Here is a 23,608-nt window from a genome sequence, read left to right on the forward strand (position 1 = left end):
ACTTCAATGTTGTCACTTCAGTGTCACCAACATCGAGTTCTTGGCAAACCTCTATCACGGTATAGTGTAAATACAAAATCATGTTTTTCTTCTCTAGATGATTGCAACAGAGTAATTTTACCCGTGTCACCTTCACGAGACCACTCATCCTACATCAATGCCTCATTCGTCCAGGTAAACATTACATGTCTTGCTCTTGCTCTGATTATATTTTATTCACTGCCATTATGTTTAGCACACAACATGTTATGGACATGTTGTTAAAAATAAAAGTGCATGGTCATTGCACTCTACCGGTGCTAACGTATGGGGCCCTACTTGCACTGCTTGAAGTAGTAAAGGCAAGGCGCAGAAGACCAGGACTCAAGAAGAAGAACACAAACGACAGGACCGGCACCGGTCCTGTCGTTTGTGTTCTTTTTCTTGAGTCCTGGTCTTCTGCGCCTTGCCTTTACTACTTCAAGCATGAACCAACTAGCCCAAGCAAGAGTTTTACTTGCACTGCTCAGAGGTTACCACTGGGCTGTGAAGGGGGGATAGGGTGAGATAGCAAAGAATTATTCATCAAAGAAATGAAAAGGCACTGAGCACCTTTCGCCAAGTGTAACAGTAGCACTGTGCACTTACAAAAAAAAATAAAAAAAAGTAATGAAAACATCTAGGCGGTGTTTAAGCAAAACTTAATGACTTAGGGTGTTTTAGAATGTGGAGTTAAAATTAAATACAAATTAGGAGGTGTCTCCCCTGAGAGCTACATAATATGCTTTGCAGATAGACCCGTGTAACACTCATGACTGCTGCAGAAATACTTCCCCACCAGGGCCGACTGCACTAGCGGATAGTGCAAGACTAGCATAAGTCTGGGCTTTAGTTTTCTTAGAAAAGCTCCTCTAAAATACCACACATTCTACTGAGGCAGTATTCTTTTTGCCTAGTTTCGCTTCCGCCGCAAACAAATTCCGAGACAATAAATAAAAACTTCCGTGGATGCAAATGGTCAAATGATCGAATTACAAGCAGCTGCTTGCAAACATACCTCTCAAAGCGCGCGCGATGGCCCGAAGGAGCGACTGCCGAAGTGGAGCCACGTCATCTTCCATATACAGTCCAATTGCGATAAGATCCTATCGTGCCCCACGTACTTTGTGCCATAGGTACGAGTGATAGTGTGCAAGGGTGAGACAAGAAGCATGGTAGCTTCAGGAGTGCCACATTTCCGCGGGAGCAAAGGGGAGCAGCACGAGCGAGCAGGTGGGGCATGGCAGTGCAAGTTGGCACCCCACTAGATTTTTGTTGCGCGTATCAGCTGTGGCTGCACATGGCTGTAAGCACGGCTGAGCGCATACATGATCTACCGCATGTGCAAAGAGTGGGCGTGCCGAGATGGCGTGGCATCACGGAAACTGTCTTCCTGCGCATTTAGTATTGGAGGTTGCATAATCTCGGGTTGCGGTGACCCGTTGGAGAGAGAGGCAGACGAACCATTCGCTCCCCGCTGCCGGCGCTTTTCATGATAGCGTCATCTCAGTGCTGGCGACGCTATCAGCCATAGGGGCGGAGTACGCACGAAAGCATGGCTGGCTTTGCTTAATTCATACTGCTGATGTGAATATATAGTCAGCATGGCATGAAACTATCATTCGTTGCCGACTCCTAAATTCATCAAAATGAATTGTTTTCTCATTCAAATTTGCTTTTTTCGGTTGCCTGATAATCCGGAAAATTTTGCAGCCCCTTTCCATATAAAAAAAAATCGATCGGCAACTGTACTCTGATGTATTCACTTACCTTTTACTGCACTCTGATGTATTCACTTACTTTTAGTTGACTTGTGAATTGACCATCAACAACTTTGTATATACAATTACTGTTGCTCTGTTTTATTCTTGCTTTGCTAGGATTTCCTTTATATTTTTTTGTCGAACCTTCAACTAGCCTTTGGCTACAGGTCCGACAAGTGGTCATCACTTGTGTATAATAATCTGGAAAAAGATAAACATATTTTTTTCTTTCTTATGTGTTTACACAAAAGGTCGAATTTCAATACAATTTTCGATATAACTAAGCGAATTGCTGATTTCACCTACTTCGTTATATCAAGGTTTAACTGTATATACTCAAGCAGCTACATGTGCAATGTGCACCACATATGGCTATGCATACAGTGTGCATACACATATCGCTACAGGTATTCCTACACACTTACAGTTTGCATTTTTTTGTGTTCTATGGGCACGTTTATTTGTATGATGTTAATCTGGACATTCATCTGACGAACACTATTTGCTGTTTATTTTTTGAAATATGTTCTTTCTTGATGGTGACAGTCATAACAAAAAAAAATATTGCACTCCCATTTTTCTGCCTGTTAATACAAGATAAACACGTAAATATGCACTTTCGATGCGTTGTCATGCTGAATTGGGAGTTGTGTGGTGCACTCGTTACTTTGAACCTTTCAAAAAGAAATAAAAATAAGTAATTAGCTACAGAAAAAAGATTTTGCTTCATTGCTTGAAATGAGAGGGCAGGGCAGAGGATTGTTGCGGCAGTCCACTGCCTCAGGTGCTGCTGACCCTTGTGACGCCACTGGCTTGTTCATTGGATGTAACCAAGTAAATCTAGAAGTGTTTCTAACCTATATGAAGGACAGGGAAGAAATGTGGCCATGGTGCCTCGCCCAGGCCTAGATTACCAGCGGTAGCTGATGGACCAGGCCAGGGTGGCAGTGGGAGCACACAGATTACTGGAATGAGGAAGCTGCCCACCTGAAGGCAAAAAGAGATCTCTCTCTCTCTCTCTCTCTCTCTCTCTCTCTCTCTCTCTCTCTCGTTTAAAAATAACTGTTGATTTCTCTCTCTCTAGCCAACATTAACAACTAATAAATATATGCTTATAATGAATATTGGATATAATGTTCATGCCGGATGCAAGTTCGTTATAACTAGTTTCGACTTCAGTAGCAAGACTGTCAGGAAAAGAGTGTTAGACTCGGGTTAAGTCATTCTTTGACGTCTGGATGGATTATGATGTGGCTTTTGCACTTTCACAGGGTTACGACAGGTCACTGTCTTTCATCATCACCCAAGACCCTCTAGACTGTTCTGTTGTGGAGTTTTGGCGCATGATCAAGGAACAGTGTATTTCTACCATTGTTATGCTCTCAGAACTTGGTGAGGGGCAGGTGAGTGGCTGTTTACTCTGTATTTCTTAAATTGGAGTCTCACAACTTCTTGCAGGACCATAACATGAGCAAGAGCATCTGTTCGGTGCATGCATTTCAGTAGCACTCACATTTCAAAGTTCTATGCTCTGTGGGATTGTGAGCACCCAGATCAGGTGCTGTCCTTTATCTTCTGGCCAAATAATTGTTCAGTGTCGTTTTCTTCTTGTGCTTGAATATTTTCTATAAAATTCCATAGTTTTCATTATCAGCATACTTATATTGTTGCAAAATAACAGATGCTTAAGAGACATGGTGTAGTGCGTCATCACTAGGTGGGATTCAACAATCATGCTCACTAACATCATTTTTTACCTGAGTGACACCCCACATGTGTGGTACCGAACCCACTAAGACGAATTAGCAAGTTGGAACATTTTCAAAGAACTTTGCAAACTGTTCGGCGACCCCTTCAGGCATACAGTCGCAGCAAAAGAGGCCCTTGCGACACATGCTCGGAGCCCCACAGAGCCCTACGTCTCGTACATACAAGAGGTCCTGGCTCTTTACTGCAAAGTTGACGAGAACATGTCTGAAATAGACAAAGTGGTGCACATATTAAAGGCTATCACCAGGGACACCTTCAAATTGCTGGTTTTTGACAATGTTTCTACTATTGATGCCATCGTCAGAGAATGGCATTGCTTCGAACAAGCTTAGAGCTGACGCATCAATCCCGACATTGTGTGCCTGCCAGATACCGCTGCTATGTCGACTTGTGAAGACCATCCCCGCCAGTGAATCCCATGTGATAATGTGACTCGTGTCATTCACCGCTAGTTCGAGGCTGCCTATTCGGCATTCTACTCCGTGATGCCCACTGATTCATCGTAAGCCACGTGTGCTGTGATCCAGGCAAATTCTTGTGCAACAAAAATGATCTCAACTCCGTGTACTCGTCAACCCACGCACCCAACGTGCAGCACTTTCCTGGCAGCTCTCCTCATCCCCAACAATCCTTTCTCGCCCCATCCTGCAACCTGTCTGAATGGTGCACCTCTGACGACAGGCCCATCTGCTTCTTCTGCTGCTGCATTAATTGGCCGCATCACTCATCACTGCTGTAACCGATAGCCAACTCCGTCTCTGACATACAACAGTGCATATTTGCATAACTCTGCACTTACTACTTCAAATGCTTCGCGCAAGGATCGTACTGCCGCTGATACTCCTGCTCCGAATTTTCGCTACGACTGATTGCCGTCACCCCAACGTCGTCAGTCTTCTTCGCCGCAGCCTTGTCCCTTTTCGTCACTGTCCATTCCCCCCCACACCCAGCCGGAAAACTAGGAACTGCAGCTTCCGGAGGTGAAGCTGCGATGTCGACCTTGCCGTCAAATCCTCTGCTTACTTTGCCTACGAACCAGAACATTCTTGAAGTCGATGTTGAAGGCACTGCTGTCACTGCACTGATCGACACAAGTGCTCACCTCTCCATTATGAGTGCTGCCTTCTGACAACAAATCAGGAAGCTTCTGCACCAACATGTGTCATCTGCGTTGCAGATGGCGGTAGTGTTCCTGTCATCGGATATGTGTACAGCGCTCATAAGCATCGCTGGCTGCTGCACTGCTGTATTTTTTACTATGATTGCCAATTGCCCGCACGACCTAATTCTCAGCCTTGATTTTCTCTTGCCACATTCGGCTCTTATTGACTGCTCCGCCTGCACTCTTCGCCTAGAACTGCCTATTCTTTCGGGTACTTGTGATGCAACCCTCGGCCGCTTAAGCCCCACTTGCTTCATTTGACTGCCGCCCAAATCATTATCATATATCGAACTGTCTTCTTCCCCACCCATTTCCGATGAAGAGTATCTCATCACTCCACTGACCAGCATTCTATTGCAGTGTATTGTCACTGTACCTTACATAGTCCTGACTATCACGGCCAAGCAGACTTGCATCCCTGTCGTAAACTTCGGTTTAGCCAAGCAAGTTGTGCCTTAAGGAATTTGCCTCGCCCAACTTGAGCCTTTGGATGACCATCACGTGGTGGCTTACTCACCCGATAGTTGGCCTGAGCCTCCCAGTTTTGAAATGTCAGCCTCTTGGGCCGATCTCAAGATCCAAAAAATGATTGCGAGATGCCTTTTCTTATTTTATTGCACAAGCCAGGGACTTCTGCTGTGCTTTGTTTTCCTACAGGGATGTTTTCAACTTTGACAATCGCTCCTTGGGCCAGATGCTTGCTGTCAAGCATCGTATTAATACAGGAAATGCTACTTCTGTTCACCATAGACCATATTGAGTATCTCTATCAGAACGCCAGAACTGAGGTTAACAAGATGCTCAATAAAAATATCAGTGAGCCTACTTCGAGTCCATGGGCGGTCACCAGTAGTGTTGGTTAAGAAGAACAACAGGACATCATGCTTCTGTGTGAATTACAGCCATCTCAACAAAGTGACTAAGACGTGAACCCGCTACCACGAACCGACCATGCCTTTGACTGTCGCTACGGTGCCAGCTACTTCTCCTCTATTGATCTTTGGTCTCTGGATACTGGCAGGTCCATGTTGACAGTATGAACTGAGGAAAGACTACATTTATAACACACAATGGTCTTTTCCAGTTAAAGTTAGGCATCTTAGATTACGTAATGTGCCAGGCACTTTTGAGTGTATTATGGACTCGTTGCTTCAGGGTTTCAAATGCTCCACATGCCTGTGCTACCTCAACAACATTATTTCTTTTCACCAACAGTTGACACTCATGTTAAACATCTTTCAATCATACATGACATTTTTGATAAGGCCAGGCTGCAACTCAACTTATCGAAACGTAATTTCGGTGGTTGCCAAATTATAGTTTTGGGTCATCTTGTCAATGCTTCTGAAGTGCAATCTGACCCAAAGAAAATTCGTGCTGTCCAAGACTTTCCAGTTCTGAAATCAGCCACACAGGTTCGCAGTATTTTTGGGCTGTGGTCTTACTTCCGCCACTTTGTCAAAAATTTTGGCACTATTGCTCGGCCTCTCACTGACCTTTTGGAGAAAGGTGTACCCTTCTCATGAGTACCTCCACAATCTGCCGCCTTGTCTCGCCTCGTCACGCACTTGACCTCACCACTGATCCTCACCCAATTCGACCTTAATGCCCTAACAGATTTTCGTATGGATACCAGTGGTCATGATGTAGGCACTGTCCAAGCCCAGCGTCAGCGTGGCCACGATCACGTTATCACTCATGCCAGCAGCCTCCTCTCACCATCACAGCACAACTATTCTGTTATGGTATGAGAGTGCCTTGCTGTTGTCTGGGCGGTTACCAAGTTCTTTCCTTACCTTTACGGCCCTCCCCTTTTCGTAGTAATTGATCATCATGCTCTCTGCTGGCTTTCCTCCCTCGAGGACAGGCTGGCTTGGTCGTTGGGCTTTGAGGCATCTTGGAGCCTCTAAGCCTACGAGTCCATGATCGTCTATTCTGTGATTTACAAGCCCAAATGCCTGCACCAAGAAGGTGTAGTTTGCTGTGTTACCCTGTCAACAGCTCTGATGTCCCTGACATAGAGAATGTCACTTGTGTTTTTTCTGTGTCACAGCTCCTCCATGTCGCCAATGAGCAATGTCATGATGCCTCACTCAAAGCACTTGTCGATCATTTTCAATCCGTGCCCAATGACCCTTCGTCATGCCTCATCATTCTCTAGGATGGTACTTTGTACCGTCGTAATATTCATCCCAAAGGCCCTGATCTCCTCCTTGTCATCTTAAGAGGAAGCTTTAGCTCGAGTGCTCCTATCTAAATACATGTAAAAGGAGAATTCGTTTTCCTCGGCAACCACTGCACCAAATTTGACGAGGTTTGTTGCATTTAAAAGAAAAACTTAAAATCTAGTGACTGTTGGTTTCGAATTTTTGAGTTAGGTCGTCAATCTTTTATTAAAAATTGGCGAAAATCGAAAATTTTCAAAAAACGAAACTATCAAGTTTAGAACTCTGTAACTCAACCACTAAAGATTATAATACAATTCTGTGAATTGCATCTAAAAGTACATCTAAAGCGGACAAAATTTATATGTCACACATGAATATAAAAAAAATTTAATCATAGGGAAATACAACTTTTGTAAAACCGTTGTAACCAACGTAACATATTCATGTAAGATGTAAGATGACACATTGAATTTGTCCGCTTTGAATGATCTAATGGATGCCATTTACAGAACCGCGATATCAGTTCTTGATGCACAGCTATCAATTTGTAAACTTCGTGCTTCTATTTTTTTCAAACGGTCAAATATTTGAAAATCGTTTTAGAAAAATTCAAGCTCTAAATCGAAATTCCACTTCCAACAGTCGCCAGAATTTCACTTTCTCTTTCAAATGCAACAAATTTCATAAAGATCGGTCCAGGGGTTATCTCATAAAATCGTTTTTGCGTTTTACATGTATTTGAATAGGCCGCGTCGGAGTTGGGCCCGAGCTAAAGCTTCCTCTTAAAGCACCTTGTTTCGACCACTCTAAAGGAACTCATGACACACCCACCGCTAGACAACTCGGCATGTCTCGAACTTACGATAGAGTACGCCATCGCTTCTTTCGGCCTGGTCATGCACATCCTTTGCCATGTTATGTTGCAGCTTGTGGGCCATGTTAGCATCACAACAAGCCATCCCTGCTTCCCACTGGGTAGCTGCAGCCACTTGAAATCCCAGTAGAGCCATTCGGTCATGTTGGTTTGGATATCCTGGGCACTTTTCCAGCATCTGCGTCTGGGAACAAGTGGGTTAATGTTGCTGTTGACTATGCGACCAGATATGCGGTCGCATAGTCAACAGCGACAGCAGCTGATGTGGCAGATTTCCTGCTACACGACATCATTTTGATGCATGGAGCTCCACATCAAGTGCTCACAGACTGACGTCGTACCTTTTTGTCGAAGCTTATTGATGACATCATGCGCATCTGCTTTCTCCAGCATCAGCTTACCACCTCCTACCATCCACAAAACAACGGCCTGACTGAGCGATTGACCCTTACAGGTATGCTGGCAAAATATGTTTCAACCGATCACCACAACTGGGACTTCGCTGTACTTTACATTACCTTCGCCTATAATTATTCTCGCCTTGACAATGCTGGCTCTTCCCCGTGCTACCTCTTGTATGGCTGTGAACCCATGCTACTGTTAGGCACCTTGCTACCATCAAGAAGCCCGTGATGCCACTGTTCGCGCTGACCATGCTCGACAAGGTGCACATGCTCTCCTATTGATCTCGCAAGAGAAGAACCAGAGGCATCACTATGACCTCTGCCACGGTGAAGTGCACTTTGTGCAAGGTGCCCTAGTGCTGCTTTTGTCGTCTTACCATTGAGTAAGCCTTTGCAAAGAACTCCTGTATTGTTACAAAGGCCCATGTTACGTAGCTCACCAAGGAAAAGACGGGGAATGCGGGAGATGGAAATTCAAGATAATGAGCAAAACGTGAACGAACGTACGTGTGTACGTACGCAAAACAAACGTATGTACGCAAAACGTGAACGTACGAGGAAAGCGTACGTTGCCTTGAAGAAGACAAGTCCACTTGTCGAAACATTGGCTCCTGCATTCACCTTGTTCACGTTTTGCTCATCGTAGCTCACCAAGTCACTTATGTCACCTACAAAATTGTTCCAGCCAGTCTTGCAAAATCCTTCAATCCAATCACCAATGATGTCGTCCACGTCGCCAGGCTCAAGCCCTACAACTCTCTGCTTGCCACAAATACCTAACAGCACCGGGACGGCGCTTTTTCTGCCGGGAGTTGTGTTGTGATACAACAGACGCTTAAGACACATGGCGCAAAGGAAGATTAAGATGGGCATGTTTGATTGGCACAAGCTGGTTTCCATCTTGGTCTCTGGCTGTGCTGCTCTTGTAAATACATAGTACTAATTAGCTCCTTTGCTTGTCTCTCTCTGCACGTAACAACATCTGCTGCAGGAGAAAGACCTTTACCAGATATCTCCAGTTAATCTTGTTCTGCTTCAACCAACTGTATCCTATGTCTGCAAATTGTGTGTTCTCATCATAAGACCTAACCTTTGCCATCCTCGGCTGAATTTTCTTTCTCTTGACACCTATTTATATTCTAATAGACTACAGGTCATGCATGATATGCCTGCACAGCTGCCCTTCTTTCTCTTAATATTAGTTAGAATATCGGCTACCTAGCCTGTTCCCTTATCTATACTGCTGTCTTCCTATTTTTTTAGCATTGCACCTATTATTTTTCATTCCACTGTATATTGTCTGGCCCTTGACAATTTTTCATTGTACTACAAGTTTCAGCCTATATGTACATGTAACGATATGCATGTGTGTCATGCCGACATGTCTGTTATGTTTCTTGCATTCTTGTTCATTTATTCATTTATTCTTCAGCAAGACTATATCGTAAAAACTTGCGTATAATACGAACCCGCATATAGTGCGAGGTGAAATTTTTGGAACGTGAAATGGAAAAAAAGTTTTATCTGCGTATAATACGAGTTAGGAAAACTCAAGGAAAACATGTATTTAAACTGCACTCCGCACTTCAATCGCTGTCTTTCTTAGCTGTGCTCACTTCAGATAGTTCCTTGTCGGACATAACTTCCCAGAGGTACTCATTCTCTGTGCCATCGAGCATGTTCTCGATGCCGCACTTCTTGAATGCGCGAAGCACAGGGTCCTCTGGTATGCTGGCCCATGTGTCCGCAATACACTTGCATAGAGTGGCTGGTGAAGCTCGCTTCAGCCGCCTGGTCGGCGTCACTGCAAGCTCACATGAACGCATCATATCTACGTAACACCGCTTGACCGCATCCTTGAACGGCTTGTTCACGCAAACATCTAAAGGCTGCAGCTAAGACATCATCCCACCCGGGATAACGACGAGTTTAGTGCTGCATTCGCGCAACAGCCTCTTCACTGAGTCTGCCAAATGGCAACAAAATGCGTCCAGCACAAGGATGAATGGGAACGACAACAGTGCACCAGGCCGCCTACACCAGATGGACTTCATCCAGTCGAGCACAAAGTCCTCGTTCATCCATCCTTTCTCATGACATCTCGCGACCACATTTTTTGGCAGCTCCTCGCCTTTAGGCACTGTCTTGCGCTTGAAGACGACATAGGGCGGGAGCTTGCGTCCATCTGCCATGCATGACAACATGACGGTAACTCGCGTTTTCTCGTTGCCAGTAGACTGGACATAAAGTTGTTTAGGGCCCTACTCGTGCACAATGAGGAGCGATGGCATGTCCAGATAGATAAACGTTTGATCAGCATTGCCGATTTGCCTTAGCTAGAAGTTCTTGGACTTGCACAGCAAAATAATGTGGTGCTGGAAAGACACAAGACTCTTCGAACGATTCTGGCAGCTTTTGTGAAATCGACGTTCGGCAGTGTAAGGAAAATCCAGCACGGCACATGTAGCAATAAATCCAATGCTTGCTCGTTTTGAAGGCGGAGCTCGGTAGCCCTTTTTCTCTTGCAAGCTCCTTAGCTTTTGTCTGCATAAGCTCCACGCTCACAGTCGAACTCCATCAGGGTGAGTTTGATTTTCGAGAATGTCTCACTCTTCGGGTCGCAAAAGCTTCTTCGCGTTCTGCTGCATGCCAAAAAGGCTTCCTTCTGTCGACGCCATCCACGAATGCTTCCCTCGTTGACGCCAAACTAACTCCCGGCCACACTGTTGCTGATGTCCTGTGCGGCTAAAATAACCTTTCTCTTGAAAGCAGCCAAGTACTGTTTTTGTGGTCCGGACATCTTGGTCCTTCAGTGCAGAATAAAAAAGATGCGCTTCGCGGAGCGTGGTTTGCACGTGTCCTGCCAAGGTGGGCACTCAACAATAAAGAAACGATGCTGTAGTCACAAAGCAATAACGAAACCAAGCCGTAGCCACGCAGCAGTAAGGAAGCCAAGCCATAGCCACGCAGCAATAACGAAGTCAAGCCATTGCCACGCAGTAATAATGAAACCAAAACTTCTAGCCCAAATTTCTGGCCTAAATTTTTGTTCGGAGCCGCATATAGTACGAGTCGAAAATTTGGGACGCTAATAATAGAAAAAAGAACTTATATTATACGAGAGTTTTTACGGTATATAGCTAGCGCACTTCTAGCAAAGTTATTCACAGTCAGCTCTGGTCACGTAGTGCATGTCTTGTTTTGTTTTTGTTGAATTTATACTTCATCAACATACCATGAAATTAATAGTGCTTCATGTTCTTGGCAGTGTCAATTTCTATCTTTGGTTCACATAGGTACATGGTTTTGTCAACAGCAATTGGTGTACGTGAGCTCCTAATTTGTATTTTCCCTCAACTGCACACAGACCAAATGCCAGCAGTACTGGCCCTCTGATGGAGAGCTCATGTGCGACTATGTCAAAGTCAAGTTTGTTTCGCAAGACATTGGCAACCACTTCATCAAACGCGAGTTTGATGTCATCAATGTGAAGGTAACCACCGTCCTGCTTGCTTGACTGCTTGTCTTTAATTATGTGCACCCACATAGTGATCTAGCATTGTGGACTGCACAGAGATGATATCATGTTCAATAGAAGTTATATAATTTTTTTACACTGCTGAGGGGGCCCAGAACCACCCCTCGAGCTTGGTGAAAAAACAGAATCCACAGGTAGCATGCACTGCTGTGAACATCTCAGCCAAATTTTGCAGTCGTGCATCGTGCATGGATATCGCAAGCGGAGCGTGAAGTTACTTTTCTCTCAGACGCTCTCTTTTCAACAGAAGCCTCCCAGACAGCACAATGACATCGGCAGGTCATCCTCAGGACCTACAATTGAGTATGTTTGGACGTCCTCAGGACATCCCCGCGTGAGCCTCAAAACACCCCTATCAAGTCCTGTTGTTCAGCCTCAGCACATCCTCAGGACGTCCTCAGAAGAGCATTCAAGGATCATTTCAGTATGCATTGAGGACATTTGAACGACCTGGGCATTCGCTGCGTCCAGTAAAGATCCGTGATTTTGTTAACTAAAGTAAGCTGTTTTCCATCCACTAAGTGAGAAATTCAGGCTTAAAACTAGAGCAGCAGAAGCTTGATGTGGGCGAGTTGGTTGAGCATACTTGATGAAATAGAGAGTTTGATGAAAAAGAGAAAAGGAGATAGCTTTTCTGAAGAGATAGGGAGGTCGTGATGTCACGATGGGCCATCCTAGGTTGCATCTATTTAAAGTTCTGTTTCTTCAAAAAACATTTAGTTGGAAGTAGCGTCTTGTCTGTCGTACATGTTGTTCTTTCGTCCTTGTCTTCGTAGCGCTCTCTTTTTTCATCAAGTATTAAAACTAGAGCATGCACTTACTACTTGACATAGCATAATTTTGAGCCCTGTTGCACAGGGCCACACAAAATTAAAAGGTAGACCCATAGTGACGCGCACAAAACCGTTTTATTAATTTTACTTAGTAACGGCGCGTGTCGCGCTGACAAGAAAGGTTGAAAGAAACGTGATAAAGCCAAGGGAATTCTCCGCTTGAAATGTCTTTATCCAAAAACACTGAAGTGCGAGAGCCCATAGGAGACACTGAAAGAAATAATAAACAGTACATCATCCAAAACAATTTGCATTCAATTGCAGAGAAATGACAAACGAAAGAGTTTATGCCACGTACATGGAAGCACTGAAGCACAGAACTATTGCATGAAGCACCAAAGCAATTGACTACTGGTGATCGTTGCTCGACAAAATCAATCCAGTCAATGTGTGTGTGTTTTCTTTTTTCATAACGAATACTTTTCACTTTTTTAGCTGTCACACGATTTAGAAAATTATGAAGTACAGCCGAACTCAGCTATATTGAACTCGCAAAAATACGCCTGTTAGTTTGATATGGAGCATACTTCGATATAAGCCAGCTAAATAATTGGATGTCATAAAAGCACATACGATTTATAATATCACTTTATTGACGAAACTAGCTTAGTTTCACATGAAATAGTCCTGCACTTTTCCTGCTTCAGCAATTTCGTTGCCTGCGACACACACACTTCCCCACATTGTCAAAAGAGTCGGAGCAGCTGAGGCCGCAACCTTCCGCATTCGCGCAGAAGCACCGGACTAGTGCGAGTGCACCAATCATTTCGGAGGATGTGAGCACAGGGCCATCGTTGCTTTCCTCATTGTGCCCACTTTCATTTGTGCTCAGTACGATGTCGGCAATGTAGTCCTTGTTTTTGGGCTCTCCCGTGGTCGCGACACCATCATCTGCACTCACAAACTCGTCCACTATTGATTCATCAACAGCTTCCGGAAATTCTGACAGCTCACTCCAAACTTCAGCAACTTCGTCGCACTCATCAGGATTTACAATCATCGCCAGGCACACAGTAGCCAGCACGTCTGAAGCACTTTCGGATGAACCACTTGTACATGGCCGTGCGTACACGTCAGCTGCCACAGGCACCAGATTGCGAGTTTGTCCATTTTAGCCCTAATTTCCCCCTTCGATATCGCGCTGAGAGTGCTCCTCGGAATCTTGCACGCTGCGGGGTCATCCGACTTCTCACCGCATTCGACCCGATTTATGATTTCAAGCTTCACGGGGAAAAGCTAATTCTGCTCCTTCATCATGGCAACACTGCAGGAGAAGGCCTGGCCCACAAGGCGCAAACACAGTGAACCAGAAAAGAAAAGCAGTGAGACAACTCGCACTTGCGCCATCTTGCACAATGAGGGCACAATTAAGATGTCTGAAAAAGTGCTGCGGGCAGGCCAGGATAATTTGTTGCAGTGGAGTGTCGACAGCTCGTCCGACGCAGCACGGTCACAGTAGAGAAAGCGGTTGGATGGAGCACGTTCGCCACGAGGGAAAGCCAACTTCTGAGGGCACTTTTGCGCTGTTTGTCGTTCAATATATCAGGAGTCGCTGCTATTTTTGTTCGATGTAAGCATAATTTTTGCTATATATACTCATTGTAGCTATGGCGTGTTCATAAATTGTTCAATATACAGAATAATGCGATGTAAACTGGTTCGATATAGTCGGTTTCAACTGTATGTAATTGATGAATGTTCTGTCTAAGCTGTTTACTAAGTGAAAACATGCGCTTATGTGTCTGTTTCTTCCCCATACAAATCTGTGTTCCACTTTCTGCCGCCATGAAAAATATGAGAGAGACTTACCCGCTGTCCACTGCCATGTTTTTCTTCAATGCTGCACTTAGCTTGGACTGGCTTGGTTTGACCTTTCAAATCGAAAGTGCCAATGTGCCAGCCACGATGGTGGCAGCAAGGAAAGAAAATGGGGTGTCTTGGTCGCTGACATTGCGAGATACCTTGCTGGTTTTCTCTTTCATTGCCAACCAAAAATGCTATTGCCCACGGGTGCTCAAAACAATACAAGTTGCAAAAAATGATTCAATCAAAAACAGTAGTGACATATCAAGAGCAGTTGATCAATGTTTAACTCTATGAAAAAAAAAATCAAAATGAAGCTCCATGGCATAGTAATGATTTCACATGAAGTATAGCACCTATATAATTATTCTTTCATTCCCAAAACCAGCGCAGAATGGAACCACCTGCCTGCATCCATCGCTGCCATTATCGACACTGAGTTCAGAAGTGCCATTGAAGACTACTTATTTTGTTAACTTGTATTTTCATAAATTGTATTATAGCACACTTGTATATGTATTAACCACTCCTTTCTGTAATCCCCTCGGGCTCTGAAAGTATTTGTAATAAATAAATAAATCATTTTTCATTCATCAACTGAAACAGTCGTAAAAATTTGAATTTCAGGGTTTCTTCTAACATAAAGCTAAATACCTTCAAAATGTCCTGTAGTGGACGTTCCTTGGACAGTCAGACATCCTTAATAAGTTCTGCAACAGATGTTCTCAGGATGAAACCGTGAATGTCATCCTGAGGACCTGCAGAGGACGTCGTAAAAACTGTGAGGATGTTTGTACCATTTGAGGACGTCCTAAGGACGTCGAGTGTTGTCTGGGCTGCTCCTGGCTCATTGCTGGATTCTTTATATTGTAATATAGTGGATTCTCATATGTTGCTGCTATTGGCCAATAGCTGACATCAATCAAGAAAGGTACTTGGATCAGTGCACTTGTTCCTACTGTTACTGTGTATATTTATGGACGTAGTTTAATAAACTGGCTGAAGTAAGTGAATATATGCTTTCGAATTTTGATGATAATTATGCACTTCCAAAAGAAGCTGAGTATCGTCTGCTCACGCTCGGCCACGGCCGCCCATGTAGGGATTAAACTTCGACCACTGTACTCATTGGTTTCATAGCCAGTGGGTTTCGCTAATTTCGAGTGCTCTTGAATACTCAACTAGCCTCAAACCACACAAAACTTAAGGTCAGACGACACACACGCTTGCCACGTGCACTCACTCCTGATCCATCCTGGTGAGGCACCTTTGCAGGCTTTGCTTTGTAATGATCGAGCTATTCATAGCACTTCAAAATGCCTAAGTTTAATGTGGATACTGTCACAAGGTGATTGTATCAGTCTCCTTGCTGGTCCTTCATCTCTTTTAGAACTGTTTTTTGCATTAACAAAAGAACTAGCCCCAAAATACGTTCTGATGTGTAAGTAGCACTTGAAGAAGTTACACTGATATGGGGTTCCAGACAATGAGCTTAGAGCTGGGAAATACCATCACACTTTCTTCCTTGCAGTCTGGGGACAGCCATCAGACAACACAATTCCAGTACCTGGGCTGGGTTGGGCAGCCGGTCATAGATGCTGACAGCACAGCAAGCATCATTGCCCTCATAGAGTGTGCCCAGCAGTGCCAAGCACTGCATCCAAGCGGTGGCCCTGTTACAGTACACTGCAGGTATGTCACACATACTGACTGTTCTTGTTTGCTCACCTCACTTAGCTTTCCTTGACTTGTAGGCTGAAGGTCGCATAAGTAGGAGCACCAGGCATAAGTGGCTCTTCTTGCTCTGAAATTTTGCACAGGAATGGCATTTTTAGATTTTGCTTAGAGCGAAATATATGCTTTGCCCCAGGAATGGCAGATAATGGCATCAAAGCTATTCAAATCAAAACATTCTTATTTTTGTCATTTACAAGCAAGGAGAGCTAAGGATCCAAGTACAGAACCTTTACTGTACTCTGAACTTTATTTTTGGATATTTTAACCAGTCTAATAAACTTGTATATTAGTTCTTAATTAATATGTATTCTCTACGATGTATGAATAGCCTTATATATAATATGTTCTAAAAGCGGCCTCTAGTTTTCTTGTACCATATTACAAACAGTTATGGGCCTTACAAGCACTATGTTCTAGTATAAACTATTGTAGGTGGTCGTTATCTGCGAACCTTTGGCCACCATTTATTGTGGTATTATATAGTGTGAGCCACAGAGAAGCCCAACATTCTATGGGCTGCTCATTTTGTCTTCATTAGTGGTGCAGCTGACTGTAATGCTACTGTACTATATACTGTTGGAAGATGCATGCAGACTACACATGTATCAAATGTGTCAGCAGATACTTAAAGCTAGGGCCAATCTTATCATTCTTTCATCATTTTATCGATCATTCTTGAACACACAGAAAAGAAAACTTACAGTTCTGCGAGTGTAACTTCCCTTTTCTCTTTGTTCACAACAGCTTGATCGATGATGGAATGTGCATCAGTGCTATTATTACATGACGTTACGGGGGTGGGTGGCTTTTTGTGCTTGACTGTTTGCTCTTATCCCACTTTGCAGTGGCGGTGGTGACAGGAGTAGCGTGTTTGTGACGCTGAGTGTCCTGATTCAGCAGCTGAAAGCTGAGGAAAGGGTGGATGTTTTTCAAGCAGCACGTTACACTCGTTCCCAGAGGCACTGTATGTTGCAGACGCCTGTAAGTCTGGTTTTTCACAATTGAGAAGGCCTTTCAATTTAAAATCTGAATTCACATGATTTGCTATTTCTAACAAGACTCTCAGCAGCTAGTACGTACTTTCTTTCCACAGTATATTGTACAACTTTCCAAAGGCATGGTCTATTAATACAGTGTCTGCGTTTCTGTCCTAACCACTTTAAAAGCAGATTCTGCACAGCTTTGTTTTCACTCATATTTCTCAACAGAATCACATTTTGCGGCCTACATTATTAGATAAATGCTTGGCTTCCTTGCTTGCCTGGTTCGGTTGAAAAAAGAAAAATCACTCTGGTATGTGCACCTAATTGTCAGATAATTGAGCTGCCACAGAAACACAGATTTGTTTCACCACCTGTCAGCAGCTAAAAGTGCCTAAGGACTGAGCAAGCAAATTATGCCAAGTGTTTTGTTCAATTATGCAGGTCTAGAAATTCCATTTGATTGCAAAATGTGAGCAAAAACAAAGCAGATGTAACTGTGGAAACTAGGGATATGCGAATACCAAACAGTAGATTTTGAATCTAATATCGAATCAAATTGAGAAAAACAGAAGCCAAATATCGAATGAAATACCAAAAAAATGAACACTATCTTTTATGCTTCCAAATTTCGTGCAAGAAACATGGTGCTGCACATGTCCAGCTGGCTAATTACATTACTTAAAAAGAATCTTGCTAGCTGCCATAAACTTCGGTACCTATGAATCGAAATGTATAGTATGCTCTGCTCTTATTAAATGGCACACCAAATTACTATGTGAGCACTGCTAACAACTCAGTTCATATACGAAAGTCTGGAAAATATTTTTTATCGATAGAACAGCGGCAGATCAACTATTTACATGTGTGTGTGTGTGTGTGTGTGTGTGTGTGTGTGTGTGTGTGTGTGTGTGTGTGTGTGTGTGTGTGTGTGTGTACATATATATATATATATATATATATATATATATATATATATATTTATGTACACACATATACTATAATATATATTATAATATATATATTGCAAATTACTATTACGACAAATTAAATAGCCTGGAATTGCTTCTGTCAGTTATATGTATATATTTAGCAGACAGGGACCTATTTATGAATCACACATGGTAAACCATGGGGGCCCGAAGAATTATTTGAATTTATCTCTTGCAGCTATATAAAATCTCAATATGATACAGGGACAAAAGGCAATGAGTGCCCCACAGCGGTCCTGGATCCTATCCAGTAGCTGCAGTACAGTGCACATAAAAAATGCACATTTTGCTACAAAGAATTTGAATAATTCAACAAAGAATTGTACTCGTCGTTTAAGTCTATAGCATAAACCTATTTCTAGTCTAGGTAATAGTAGTATTGTTGAAGTTATACACAATGACATAAATCAATATGAATTACTTGCAATATTAAAAAAAATATATATATATATATATGTATATGTATATATATATATATATATATGTATATATACGTGTGTGTGTATATATATATATATATATATTTTGACTCGCCATCCTGGCCCTGCGACAGTGGACATCCAGTGAATCTATTGAAAACCACTACTACAACAGATGAGGGGGGTATGCAATGTTTTATTGCTTTATAATGGCCCCCTCCTTGCCCGTTGAGTTTCCGCTAGATTTGATATATATTGAGTTCACAGTTCTTCCAGGGCAACAGGATAAATTCTTTATTCACAAAACACATTCATAAAGCTCCAGATAGCTTACTTGCATAATTTACTACGAATGTCATAATTAGTCCCCTATCTTTGAAGTTTACCTACATATTGCCCGTAACGCGCCCTTTATTTTCGCCAAATATAAACAAAATATCTTGAGTAGTTCACCGAGGACATTGCTGAAACTAAGACAGGACGCGTTATGACGCCTGAAGATAGGGAATGAAAAATTACGACTCAATAATTTTTTGCAACACTTCTAACTGGACCAGGAACGTAAAAATTTTATCGCACATTGCAATTACCACGTTCCCCCTACCCTTTCCACAAAATATAAACCTGTTGTAAACTACAGCTATGTCAAGAAACTATGAAGCATAGCTGATATTGGCCGTATCGCACACTTTAACACTGCAACATTAAGGACAGCACATTCCTGTGAACAAAGAACATAAATTCCTAGGTTTCATACTCAGTTCAAAACTAAGTTTCATCCCCTACATCAGATACCTCAAGGCCAAGTGCCTGAAAGCAATGAACATACTGAAAATTCTCTCACACACAAACTGGGACAGTGACAGAAGATGCTTATTGAATCTCTACAAGAGTCTTGTATGATTGCATCTAAACTACAGTGCTGTGGTGTATCAATCTGCTACACCGAGTGCCCTGAAAATGGTTGATCCAGTTCATCATTTAGGAATGCGCCTCGCCACAGGAGCTTTCAGAACTAGCCCTGTACAAAGTCTCTATGTGGAGTCCAATGAGTAGTCACTCTACCTGCAGAGGTTGTTGTCTAGTTTCATGTATTTTCTGAAAGCACGCTTTAACCCTGAACATCCTTGTAACAAAACCGTAAACAGTACGACTTGTGCCACACTTTTCCACTGTCGTCCAGCAGTGAGAGAACCTTTCTTGCTGCGTGTGAGGAACCTCAGCGAAGAAATAGCTGTGCCACTTCTTGAAAACTCGCTAATGCCTCCAGCCAAACCATTACCACGGTGGCTGTGGCAGCTGATAGATTGTGACACATCTTTTGTAGAAGTTATGAAGAATGCCCCAGAAATGTACATAAAAGCACACTTCGTAGAACTTCAATCGAAGTACTCATGCCCAGAATTCTACACAGATGCTTCCAAGTCGCATGCCGACGTTTCTTATGCCGTAGTCGGCCCATCCTTCTCAGAATCGGGCTGTTTGCACCTGGAAAGGAGCATCTTTACGGCTGAGGCCTATGCACTCTTGTCGGCTGTACAGCACTTCAAGGAAACATAACTAGAAAAAGGAATAATATTTACAGATTCACTGAGCATCGTCAGAGCCTTAATCTCTCTATAAAAGAATAAAAATCCTCTCTTTACTGAACTTTATGCAATCCTCTACGCTTTGTACGCATCTCCTCAGCATACCACATTATGCTGGGTACCTGGCCACAGAGGCATCGAGGGTAAAATTTGGAGGATGCTTAAGAGGAAGCTTTAGCTCGGGTGCTCCTATGTAAATAGATGTAAAAGGATGACTTGTTTTTCTCGGCAACCACTGCACCAAATTTGGCGAGGTTTCTTGCATTTAAAAGAAAAACTTAAAATCTAGTGACTGTTGGTTGTGAACTTTTGATTTAGGTTGTCAAATTTTTAATTAAAAATTGGCTAAAATTGAAAATTTTTGGAGAATGAATTATCAAGTTTACAACTCTGTAACTCAGCAAGGAAAAACCATATCACAATTCTGTGAGTTGCTTCTGATAGTACATCTATAGCAGACAAAATTGATATCTTACATATTAACCTAGAAAAATTCAGTAATATCAAAATACATCTTTTGCAAAACCCTTGTAAACAATATAACAAATTCACGTAAGATATAAATTGACATCACGAATTTGTCCGATTTGAATAATCTAATGGATGCCATTTACAGAACCGCAATATCTGTTCTTGATGCAGAGCTATTATAAAATTCGTACGTCTATTTTTATTGAACTTCCCAATTTTTGAAAATTCTTTTCACAGAATTCAGGTCCTACATCGAAATTCCACTTCTGACAGTGACTAGAGTTTAAATTTCTCTGAAATGCAACAAATTTCATTAAACCGGTCCAGGGGTTATCTCAGAAAAGCGTTTTTGCATTTTATCTGTATTTGAATAGGTCGCGTCGGAGTTGGGCCCGAACTAAAGCTTCCTCTTAAGCTTCACCTTTAAGAGTAAAATGCGATAACGTTCAAAGACCCCTGACTGCTTTTCATGCTTTCTGGCAACTGCAGCTTATATAACCGTAACGTATACCGGGAAACGCTGACTGCGAACGCTATGCACGAAGGCGAGCTTTCTGGTAGAAACGCAGCCTCTTGTGTGGGTCGATCTCTTGTTAGTGTTTCGCACATTTGATGTTTCAGTCTGGGAAGAGCTAACATAAAGGACATGCACTGTCAGTGTTTTTTCCATTACATTTGTTTGTGGGCTGCTGTTCTCAAAATTCCAAGGAATAACTTTGTAAAGTATGAAAGACAAGGTATGAGCAACATTAGTGGTAGAGAAGTGGTTGGGCATGTGTGGTTCCGAATTTGGTGCGAAATTCTTTTTGTCATGGCGACGTCCGACACTGGACGCTGACACCAATGCCGACACCAGATTTTCTGCAACACAGGCTCCTTAACGCTGTCGCATTAATATGCTTGCCAACAGCATAGTCACAACATTAACTACAAAACCAAATAGTTCTTCCATAGCCGTACCTGTTGTAGAAAACCCTTGATACTCAAAAAACTGAAAGGCCATTGGCAATGTATATGGGACACTGAAATTCTTAATAAACTTCACCTTATTAAGGAAAATGTAGGCAACTGGCCACCAATAACTAAGGTACGACAGACTGAGGTTACTTACTGCTGCCTTAGGATAAATTAAGGCGTTTTACGTGCCAAAACCACTTTCTGATTATGAGGCACGCCGTAGTAGAGGACTCCGGAAATTTCGACCACCTGGGGTTCTTTAACGTGCACCTAAATCTAAGTACACGGGTGTTTTCTCATTTTGCCCCCATTGAAATGCGACCGCCGTGGCGGGGATTCGATCCTGCGACCTCGTGCTCAGCAGCCCAACACCATTGCTGCCTTAGGATAGGTCATACTTATGGCACTCACTCCTACCTGTTAACCGGTGATGATCCTCCTGTCTGCAATAAATGTGGTGAGATGCTTACGGTCCTTCAGGTCTTGTTAGAGTGTTGAGAAATAGAAGCTCAACGAAAAAAAGTACTTTTTCTCGGCATACAGGCATCAGATTCCCCTCCACCTCGCAATGTTTTTTGGCATTGAACCACTATTTGACAATAAGTCAGTTTTAACGTTTTTACGAGGTGTTGGCACATTGCATGTCATCAGACCAAAGTATACGTAGCACATGCTCTCACCAAAGGCTGCTGCTGCTGCGATACCATTTTTGGAAAGCACATGCCTCCCAGCCCTTGCGTTCAAGGGCTCACATTGAGGATTCTAATGCTACTGTTACCCACTTGTTCAGTACATAACTCCCTGGTAGTAGAACTTTTATCTTCATAGCATACACCACTAATCATTATCATTGTTTTAATACTTATACATTTTAAGTACTTTACAGTGACTAATTTTAGGCCTCTCTACAGCCAAGTTACATGTACCACCATATGTTGATTCACAATCCTGACGTTTGTCATGTTCTACCATTGGCCCTTCATTTATTATCTTTTGCTTGGTGCTCCTTAGCCATATCTGGCCCTTGCGCCAATAAAATCCATAGATCATCATCATCCGGTCGACCTGGTCGAACCCTATACTGATATATATCGCGCATCATGGGAACGTTGCGCATGTCAAGGCACCGACCACAGCCGAGTCATTCACTGTGCATACCGATGATTAAAAAAATCTAATATTCAAGAAATCAAATGCTAGATACTCAATTCGCGAATCAATTTCTTGAAACGTTCACTATTCGATTTGAAATAGAATGCTTGAGTATTCAAACATCCCTAGTGAAAAGAACAAAAATGCAGGATGCTGTACAGTTGAACAGCTAAGTACCACACAAACTTTGCAAACTGTTAAAAAAAGTCTTGGGCTGCCATGTGCACTTGATGATCACTGCCAACACGATTGAATAATAAGCTTATGATAGTGTGTTTCTATACTGCAGTAATGACACTACAATAGACATAGTGTAGCTGGAAATCCTATGACATGAGGCGTGCACCTCAGGGTTGCTATCAGGTTGGTATCAAAACTTCTGGAGTTGAAAACTGATGCATGGAGGCGTTTTGCTGGGAAATTTTTGGTATCCAAAGCTTGCTCACTGTCTTGACCCTGATAGCATCGATCATTAGCAATCCCTTTTCCATAGCAGCTAAATTACAGTGAACTCCCGTTAATACAAACTATAAGGGATTGTGAAAACCTGTTTATCTTTCAGAAGTGATAAAGAAAGTTCAATGCATTATTCCTGAATAACAAAAATATCCGCAACACAAAACTATAAGTGAAACAGCATTAATAACAGAATGCAGATGTAAAAAAAAAATTTGTAGGATTTGTATAATGCAAAGCAGCGCTTTATGCACTCTTCAGCTAATGAGTAATTGTTGCTTTGTGGCACTGTCACAAAAGCTGACATTTCACTTAGCTTGCTCAAAACTCTTTACTTTCTTTATATCTTTGAAAAAGATGCACCAGGGGAGCCGGCACATTATCAGGTGCCATCAGGTGTGAAGGCTGCTTGGCAGTGCCCTCATCGGCCTGCTGAAGCACTTCAAGGACCTCCTGAATGGCAGTTTTCAGTGTCATCCCTGCAGGCTTCCATGTCATCATCGTTTCTAGCATAGCTGTTCG

The 23,608-nt window shown here is 42.7% G+C and overlaps 1 protein-coding gene across 1 annotated transcript in view; it reads left to right on the forward strand.

The window, feature by feature from the left end:
* Positions 1-23,608, forward strand: part of Ptp69D (Protein tyrosine phosphatase 69D) — a 156,232-nt gene that overhangs the window by 128,278 nt on the left and 4,346 nt on the right. Inside the window, exons 27-31 of the mRNA XM_075671544.1 lie at positions 98-174; positions 3,053-3,184; positions 11,527-11,652; positions 15,865-16,025; positions 16,916-17,051. Coding sequence (XP_075527659.1) covers positions 98-174; positions 3,053-3,184; positions 11,527-11,652; positions 15,865-16,025; positions 16,916-17,051 — 632 coding nt within the window. The remainder of the gene's footprint in view (positions 1-97; positions 175-3,052; positions 3,185-11,526; positions 11,653-15,864; positions 16,026-16,915; positions 17,052-23,608) is intronic.

The sequence above is a fragment of the Dermacentor variabilis genome, chromosome 10 (assembly GCF_050947875.1).
Source record: "Dermacentor variabilis isolate Ectoservices chromosome 10, ASM5094787v1, whole genome shotgun sequence".
In the NCBI taxonomy this organism is placed as follows: domain Eukaryota; kingdom Metazoa; phylum Arthropoda; class Arachnida; order Ixodida; family Ixodidae; genus Dermacentor; species Dermacentor variabilis.